This window comes from Lycium ferocissimum, chromosome 9 (genome assembly GCF_029784015.1).
Source record: "Lycium ferocissimum isolate CSIRO_LF1 chromosome 9, AGI_CSIRO_Lferr_CH_V1, whole genome shotgun sequence".
In the NCBI taxonomy this organism is placed as follows: domain Eukaryota; kingdom Viridiplantae; phylum Streptophyta; class Magnoliopsida; order Solanales; family Solanaceae; genus Lycium; species Lycium ferocissimum.
The window spans coordinates 23416269-23426172 of NC_081350.1; the positions used below are offsets into that span (position 1 = coordinate 23416269).

Sequence of the window (9904 nt, forward strand, 5' to 3'; positions counted from 1 at the left end):
GACCAAACACTGATTTTCAAATAAGATAAAAAAATCGGAAAAAAGTGAAAAATTCTCATGACCAAACGGATTCCTAGTGACAAGGGCCAAAAATACCCCTCTACTTTCTTTTATTAGCTAAGTTTGTGCTTCATTACTCTACTTTCTTTTATTAGCTAAGTTTGTGCTTCATTACAAGTCGGGGCTATTTATACGGAAATAGTTCAAAAATGCCCTTAACGTATTAGAATTGGCTCAAAAATGCCCTCCTTCACATATTGATAAAAAATGGCCCTTCTTCCACCTATTTAGATAAAAAATGTTGTTAACGTTAAATTTAAGCCTAAAATTACCCTTCTTTAGAAAATCTCATGTGGAATATATAATTCTATAAATTAAATATATAACATTATTTTTATTAGTCCACATGTAATTACACTCAAATTCATTCACAATCTAACCCATTAACTCAAATACATTTTTAAAAGACCTAGTTCTTCCTCTTCCGTTATCAAAGTTGACAAAATTATCACTTAATTGGATGGAATTCCCCAAATCAATCTCAATTCCACAATTACCCGATTTTCCTTTTTCAATCCGACCCGACCCACTTAATTAAAATTAAAAGAACCCATAAGAATTGAACTGAGGTTTTTCACTTATTAGCATTTTCTCTCTAAAAAATCCCAAATCCTCAAATTCACCGGCCTAGCCGCCGGAACCGGAAAACCTCAGTATCAATGGAGAAAACTGAACTGAAAGACGAAAAAACCAAAGAAGTAGAAGTAGAAGAGGAACAAGTAGTGAATCCATGGGAAGTATCAGCTAAAGACGGGGGCAAAATCGACTACGACAAATTAATCGACAAATTTGGTTGCCAGAGACTCGACGAAACCCTAATTCAAAGAGTTAAACGACTTACAAATCGAGAACCACATGTTTTCCTTCGTCGTGGAGTTTTCTTTGCTCATCGTGATTTTAATGATATATTGGATTCATATGAAAAAGGAGAAAAGTTTTATTTGTATACTGGAAGAGGACCTTCTTCTGAAGCATTACATTTGGGTCATCTTATCCCTTTCATGTTTACAAAGTAATTCAGATTTTAATGCACATTGCTTATTTGTTTCATATTAGTTGTCATGTTTCACATCTCGAGATACAAACTGTAAATTTGACTAGCATTTTATTTTGGGGATAATAGTCAAAAACACACTTCAGCTATCATTTTTTCGCGAGCTTCATACCTCAACTATCACCTATCACCTATTCCCTTTTACTACCTGAGTGACGATGATAATTAAGGTAGGAAAAGGGAACAACGGACAGTTTGGGTATGAAGCTCGCGAAAAAACGATAGCTGAAGTGTGTTTTTTATCATTAACTCTATATTTTTTTGATCAAATGAATATGAGAAAAGTTGCAACTTGTAGTACTTGCCATATAGTTTTTGAATATCTAAATTTTAAATGTAAAATATTGAGTTGATCTAATCTAATATAGCTTTGAAAATGAGTCAAATTGACTTTCAAAAACGGAAACATGACAACAGATATGAGACGGAGGGAGTATTTGTTTATTTTTGGGTTTGTGAATTTGTTTTGTTGTGTTGTAGGTATTTGCAGGATGCTTTTAAGGTGCCACTTGTAATACAGTTGACTGATGATGAGAAATGTATGTGGAAGAATTTGTCAGTGGAAGAAAGCCAAAGACTTGCTCGTGAGAATGCTAAAGATATTATTGCTTGTGGATTTGATGTTTCCAAGACTTTTATTTTCTCTGATTTTGATTATGTTGGTGGGTAAGTAGCCTCTTTGTTTTTTCTTTCCGAATGCGTCTTGTACTACAAGGAAAGTGTTTTCTTGAGAAGTCCTTTTTTGGATTAGCAAGTATACATATGGTAACCATACCAGGAGTGGTATATGGTACAAAGGATAGTTTTTTGGTGATATTCTTAAGTTTTAAAAGATGAAAATAATGTTTAAGTGATTATTGAAGTACTGAGTGAGAGTTGGGATATTTGTAAAATGACAAGTCATTTTCCTATTTTTGATGGAAAGCGTCGTTAATGCAACCATCTTTTTTGTTTTAGGGGGCAGTGGGCGCGGAGAGAAGATTCAGTTTTATGGTTTTCATTTTTTTTTTTTTTTTGGCTATTTAGAATGATAATTTTGGTTTACTTGGTATGTTGTAATTAGAATTTTAATGGACGTATAAGGATGCAATCAACTTTTGCTTTCTTTCAAATTCATGCATACATCTCCATTTTTTTTTATTTACATACTTTATGATGTGTTTCTTGTTTGACAACTTAGAGTATTGGTGCTAACAAGAACTCTTTTCACAGTGCTTTTTACAAGAACATGGTCAAGGTTGCAAAATGTGTCACATACAATAAGGTGATTACTGCTACTTTATTATCTAGAGGAACATCTTATGTTAAAGTTCTTAAACCTATTGCGCTACGTGGTTTGTTTTTCAGGTTGTTGGCATATTTGGTTTCACAGGTGAAGATCACATTGGGAAAGTTAGTTTTCCACCAATTCAGGTAGTGTACTCCTTAAGTTCGTAACTCTAGTCTGTTTATAACTTACTTTATTGAGCAAAAACTTTTTTTTTTTCTTCAAGTTTTGGATAAATGCTTCTGAAAAGATCTTCATACTTTTCTAATGTTAAGATATCTTTATATTTCCATCACTGCAGTGTCCCCGTTTTTAAACCTAGGGAATGAAAACATAAAGAAATATAGAGAAGACCACAATGCTTTGATAGACACCTTCCATTTGTGAAGCTAACATGCCTTATATTTCATATTTGTTTTCCTATTTTCACGTCAAATAGGTAAAATTGGAAAAGTCAAAAGCTTGAAGAAGCTGGAATAGTAGCTTACTCTGAATCTTATATGGATTTTGTCTTTTCCTCAAAATTGAGGAATTTGAATTTGGTTTTGGAGTTGATTTGGACGCATGGAGAAACTTACATAGCTGAATTTACAAAATTGCAGGCTGTTCCATCCTTCCCCAGTTCATTTCCTCATCTGTTTGGCAATGATAACATTCGCTGTTTGATTCCATGTGCGATTGACCAGGTTTATACTTGCTCCTATTTTTCTTTGTCAGATTTCTTCAAATTTTTGTTTTGACATGTGGTTTATTCAAATGTCTAATTATATTCGAATGATCGAGCAATGTATTCCTCTCTTAGTAAAAACATGAAGTAATATGTTTTGTTGTCAATAAAATAGAACTAGTTATATAGCCGGATGGGCATATTTTTGTTTGAGAGTGGTGGTTATTTCCCAATCAGTAGAAGCAATCTTCATTTTTCACTGCCACAAAGACCTCCTCATAACAACCTCCACTATGAGAGAAACCAGTGAGTTCACGTAAGGAGTTCTCTTTTGATTTTAATGTATTTTTGGCGTACTGATCTGTATAGTTGGCTAGATTAATGAGAGGCTGGAATTGATTTTATACATTTTGCACTATTTCAAGTCGACACCATCTTGTTGTGTTATGCACTTAAGATATTTGACTTATCCAAAAGAAAATGCTGGATGCGCCATCTCAAAAGTCTGCTCATGTTCCTGTTCAAATGATGGTATTATATATTTGGGCTCAAGTTATTGTCTCGTGATATTACTAAAAGTTGGAAGCAACAATATCTCTTGATAGGTGCCTCTCTTTGGCCTTTGCACGCGTAATCTGCTGATGATATATCTCCCCTTTCTTTTGGGTTGTTAGATTTATGTGTGCGGTGATTAGACATTAGCCTCAGAGCTTATGGTGCTGTCTTTACTCTGTTATCAACCTTGAGCTATTCTCTAATGAAATTTTCAAATTGGCTAGTTCGTGGGTATATGGTTGTTGACACAATTTAGCAAGGTCAAGCTTCCATGTGGACCTAGTGGATTAAGTAGGCCACATAAGTGGGAAATCTCCTATTTTGCTTTTAATTAAACTGATTAGATGATATATAGACGGTGTCATGTTTTCTTCAAAGAAAAAGAAAACAATTCAAAAAGATGGGAGGTTATGTTGAGTTTTTACTTCTTCTTTTTTTTTTTTTTTTTTTTTTCTTTTCTTACATGCAATGTCTCTCATGATCGTTAGATAGCTTTCACCCCTGTTTCTATTGAAAGAACTAACATCAGTAAGTGATTTTTCAGGATCCTTATTTCCGAATGACTCGAGATGTTGCTCCTCGGATAGGCTATCACAAGCCTGCTTTGATTGAATCATCATTCTTTCCTGCCCTTCAGGTTTTTTTTCCCTCCTTATAGACCAGTGACTGACTAATTTGAGTTTTGTTACAAATATATGATCAAATTTCACTTTGATCACGCTTCTGTGATTAAGCCTTTTACAGTTAATTAGTGGAGTAAATTGTTGTATTATGCTTCTCGGTCCTCAACTTGTTGCCACGAGGGTTTAACTCTTCTGGCCACAAGATGACCCAAACAACACTGTTAAAAGAAAAAAATTGCATCATCGTTAATCAGATAGTTAGAAAGAATCACTATCACCCAGTGACCCCTGGTATGGTCCTTTTGAGCTGTGGCTATCTCTAAACCCTAATTCCTTACAAATGGAAGCTGTATTCTGCATTGGTACTAATTCTGGGTATATATGTGTATTTCTGCTTCTCATTTTTTAACAGTTAACTTCTTACCTTCTGAATGACAAAAAATTGCAGTTCACTGCATGTGCTTCTTCACAGCTCATAGACCAGTAAATGTAGCATCTTTTGCTCATAGACATGTAAAACATAGTTAAATCTTGTTTGTTTATTTATTTGTTTTTGTATAGGCTGAGTAATGCAGCATTTCTGAGAGCTTTATCTCCCCATGGAGTTCTTCTTGTACCTAGAACCTGAGGTTGTGATGCTTCATGCAAGAGAAGCATTTCACGACTAAGAGACCTAGTTGCCTGCTCCATAGGATATGCAAAGTTTAGTTAAGAACACTTTCATTTACCATAAGCATCAACTTCTCAAGAGATATTAATCTGATTTTGGAAACTGTTTAATGAAAAATCCATAAAGCATGTGAATGACACTCCTTCATGAAGGAAACACAACAAAAACTTTCCTTTCCGAGATGTTCAATTCAGTCAAGCAAAGCCTCAGTAACATTTTCAAAGGATTAGTCCTAGTGGGATATTGTTTGGTAGAACCCTTGCTGTCCACATTGCAAATAGTCTCTGATGTCCTTCTACTAGGTAGATGGAAATGTGTGCGACTAGATCACCTTTCACATTTTCAAAATGTCAAAAAGATTCTATTTTCTTTTCTTTTTTTCATTTTCCCTCTATTTGTACCACTACAATGCTCTTCGCTGTTGAATTTTATTCTTAATTTGTGCAATTGAATGATTCTTGAGTTCCAACTTATATGAAAGGTATCAGTTCACTAACTATATGAAATGGCTATTTCATTCGTCTTTGTTCTTTGTCTGATGTGCCTGCTCCATGCTACTGGTATCTGTCTGATTCCAAATAAGCAAAACTGTTTCTCATCCTTGTTATTTGTCAAATTAGTTTGTGCACACATGTTTCAGCTTATGTTGTTTAACGTGTCTGCTTGTAAATGTTGTTATGCTTTTCTTCTGTTGATATTTTACTTTTCCACCGTTGAACATTTGCAGGGGGAGAATGGAAAAATGTCTGCTAGTGATCCAAATTCTGCTATTTATGTGACTGATTCAGCAAAAGAGATAAAAAACAAGGTTGGGCTTTTAAATATATTATTGCACACCTTCTCAGAAAAAAAAACCCGTCTAAACAAATATACTTTACACATTTCATACACATGACATGTCAGCACTTCTATCCTTTTGAAAGGCATCCATTTTGTGCGTAATCCAGTTTTTATTGATCTCCTTTTTCTTCATGTTGGCCTTTCCTTCTTGGAGGAGGAGGGGGATTACTTTAGATAGGCATTATATAAAATTCATTAGAAACAATGCATCCAAGGGTGTGACCTAGTTGTCAATGAAGGGGGTGCAATCCGTGGAGATCAGGTTTCAAATCTCAGGAGAGATAAATAAACCTCAAGCTAATTATGCTGTCTGATCTAGGGCAATTCTCATCACTGACTCAGATGTGCCTTCACTATACTGTCTGGGCTTTGATTATACCTTTTTGCATGTATTACTGGGAGAACTATAGCATTTTTGCTGGAGCATCTTGTTAAATCATCTTTTTGTTAAGGGGTCGTTTGTATGTGGTATTGGAACAACTAATCCTACAGCATCTGGTTGGCTGTATAAGAAAACAATAATCGTGGCATACCTCATACCTAATACTTCAGTTGGAGGTATAGTAGAGGACGAGGACGAGGAAGTGCAGCTGGATACTCAGGTCATCCCGAAGAAAGAAAGTTTCAAGTACCTGGGATCGATCATCCAAGGGAATGGTGAGATTTATGACGACGTCAGACATCGTATTGGAGCGGGATGGATGAAATGGAAGCTCGCATCGGGGGTGTTGTGCGATAAGAAGGTGCCGCCTATGCTTGAGGGAAAGTTCTACAAAGTGGTGGTTAGACCGACTTTGTTGTACGGGATGGAATGCTGGCCAGTGAAGAAAGCTCATGTCCAGAAAATGAAGGTAGCAGAGATGCAGATGCTGAGAATGGATGTGCGGTCATACCAGGAGAGATAGGATTCGGAATGAAGTGATTCGGGACAAGGTGGGTTTGGCCCCAGTGGTGGATAAGATGCGGGAAAGGAGGTTGAGATGGTTCGGCCATGTGCAGCGGAGATGCATTGATGCGCCAGTGAGGAGGTGTGAGAGGCTGGCAGTGGTGGGCCCGAAGAGAGGGAGGGGTAGGCCAAAGAAGGCCTGGGGAGAGGTGGGGAGAGGTGATTCGGCAGGATATGGCGCTACTTCAGCTTACCGAGGACATGACTGGTGATAGGAGGGTGTGGAGGTCGAGTATCAGGGTAGAGGGCTAGGAGGGGGCCTCGAGGATTTCTTTTCCGCATTAGGAGTTTTATTATCTTTGTTCACTCGCTTATTTTTTATCTCTCATATAGCTTGCTTGTTTCTCTCTTTCTTTCTTTAACGTCATTTATCTTATTATATGTTGCTATTACTGCCTATTATTATTGTTGTCTTGGCACCTTTTCTTGAGCCGGGGGCTCTCGGAAACAACCTTCCTACCTCCCAAGGTAGGGGTAAGGTCTGCGTGCACTCTACCCTCCCTAGACCCCACCATGTGGGAATACACTGGGTATGTTGTTGTTGGAGGTAGAGTGGATGGCAAGATTCTTGCAGCTTTTGAAAGTACATAGGAGCTAAACAACACCAAGATACAGTGGTGAAAGCACAAGCAAAAGGGTTGTTCATAGTAAAATCATGCTATTAGCTCATGCGTGAAAATGACAACTAGGAACAAAGCTGGCCTTGGAAATTGATATGAGAAAATAAAGCTCCCACACAAAGTGCAGTGACATGGTTGGTAACACAAAGCGGCATTTTTGACCAACATAATCTAAAAGAAGAGGTGTAATTATTTGTAACAGATGCGGCCTTTGCGAGGATGGGTTTTGAAGATGTGAACCATCTCTTTTTATTCATTGTAAGGTCACTTCTCAAATTTGGAGTATGATCCTGAATTTCTTGGAGCTGAAATTGTATACGCCAGAAAGCACACTAAGGTTACTCATGTACTGGTACATAAATTTAAATGTTATTGACAGAGACATGAAAACACTTGCAACACTATCCCCACAGCTATCTGGTGGGTGATTTGGAAGGCGAGAAACCAAAGGATTTTTGAAGGAAGAAAGGGATGTTTGTGGAACAGTGGGAGATCAAATACAAATGTATCTTTACTATAGCATACTGGTGTAAGGTGACAAATGTTTATGATGTCGATACGTAGAATTTCTCAATTCCTTTCATGTGCACTGAGGTCTTCAGTTTTTGCTTTTCATATCGCACATCCTGATGTTTAAAGGGATATTATACAGATTGATTGCTCTATGTTAAACAAGTTATTTCGATAAGCAGAATAATGACCTAAATATTAACGATGTGCAGATAAACAGATATGCATTCTCTGGTGGGCAAGACTCAATTGAAAAGCACAGAAAGTACGGAGCAAACTTGGAGGTAACCAAAATTATATGAACTGAATAGCTAATTCATGGGACGGAATGCATTTCTATTAAATGACTGTGCGTGCTTGAATATAGCCAGCTTATGGTTGCAACTTATCTATGCTTGTTCTCTTCTCTCTTATATCAATAACTTTGTACCATCTTAGCTATGGAAAAACAGAAAGCAAACTAAAACCAGAGTCTTGGATGCTATGCAGGTTGATATACCATTTAAATATCTTGGCTTTTTTCTGGATGATGATAAAGAGCTGGACCACATTAGAGAGGTTAGTATTCATACTTTCTCATGGCATTTCTTTACTAACTCAAAATTTGCACTTGGAGAACTCCTGCTTTTAGTGTTCAATTCAGTTCAAGCATGGACTACCGGCAGTTGATTTACCAATAATGGGTCATATGCTCAACTTTCAGGAATATGGATCTGGTCGTATGCTAACAGGTGAAATTAAAAAGAGGCTTGTTGACGTTCTAACAGATTTAGTTGAAAGACATCGACGAGCTAGGGAAGCAGTGACTGATGAGGTAACTAACAGTAATTTTCGGTGAAACCTAAAATTAACTAGCTTTGCTGAATTTCAAATTACTCATTCTCCATTTTGAATTGCCTTAGATTATCAATTCAATTTGTCCTGACTATATCTGAATTTCAAATGACACAATTTCTCTTTAGTAATGTAGGGATTTAGCTTCGTCTTCTAGTTTAAGTGAACACAAGGGGATTAAAGTTAGCACCGTGTCCCCATTTTCTTTATCTACATAGGATGCCGTACCTAACTCATTGTTTCCTAGTGGTGTTCTCACTCTTCCTCGCACAATTCACTACATACGTCAAGGGTGTGTTACCCTCTAGCTGGCCCAAGTACCATCGTCATTTAAAAAAAAAAAAAAAAAAGATATGTCAGGGTGTGAAGGGCTCCTTTTGTGAGCATGACATTCCATCACAGTTATTTCAAAACTCAATTTGATGCCACTTTGATTAGGCATTCTCAGGAAATAAAGAGGTAGGGGATCGGAGGGTTATGCTTTACCAAAGTGTTCTTTGGTGCATCTGTTGCTTGTCCAAATTACTGGATATCTCGTCTCCTTTTTGTGTTTATCTCTTTTAATGTCCTCTATGTATTTTTTTCCTTTTCCTTTTCTGTTTCCAATTTCACTAATTGAATGGTCTTTCCTGCAGATGGTAGATGCTTTCATGGCTGTCAGACCACTTCCCAATATGTTCAATTGAATGGGCAAAGTATAATTACCTCTGGATGTTCAATTTTTGAGGCTACTAATCATTATTTTCCATTTACTGAGATTTTTCTTCTTCAATTGTATTCCTGTAGTTTGTTACTCGTTAACTCGTGTTATGTTTGTAAGAACAACATCAAGAAGGTGGATTTGTGGTAAATTTAAAATAATTTATTTTCTAATCACTTGTATTCCCTCTTTGTCTGGTTCTTTTATAGTTTTAGTGAAACCCCTTTTTTTTTTCTGGCGGATTTATTTGATGTCTGGAAAATATTTTTCTGCCTTTACACAACTTTGCTGCAATTACAGGATGTACAACCTGAGACATGATTAGAAATGGCTTTGCAGTGTAGCTATATTACAATGTTCAGATCTTAAAAGAGTAGATGTCAATCCTATCTATTTCTAGTTAGCTGCTAATATAAATATAATATAAATGTGGTCAATAGCTAATCCATATCATATAAATGTCGTTAATAGCTAATCCATATGTATAATATAATAAATGTGGTTAATACAAATCATCCAAAAAGAAATCTTAATATACGATGTGAATGTAGCATCGAA

General features: G+C 36.4%; 1 protein-coding gene across 1 annotated transcript; it reads left to right on the forward strand.

The window, feature by feature from the left end:
• The first annotated feature begins 622 nt into the window (after positions 1–622).
• On the forward strand, positions 623–9537 carry LOC132029940 (tryptophan--tRNA ligase, cytoplasmic). The gene is made up of 11 exons (XM_059419363.1): positions 623–1072; positions 1595–1780; positions 2327–2378; positions 2462–2527; positions 2984–3067; positions 4148–4240; positions 5624–5704; positions 8025–8096; positions 8302–8370; positions 8516–8626; positions 9282–9537. The coding sequence occupies exons 1-11, from the start codon at positions 720–722 to the stop codon at positions 9330–9332; spliced, it is 1218 nt and encodes a 405-aa protein (XP_059275346.1). The 5' UTR covers positions 623–719; the 3' UTR covers positions 9333–9537.
• Positions 9538–9904: the final 367 nt, after the last annotated feature.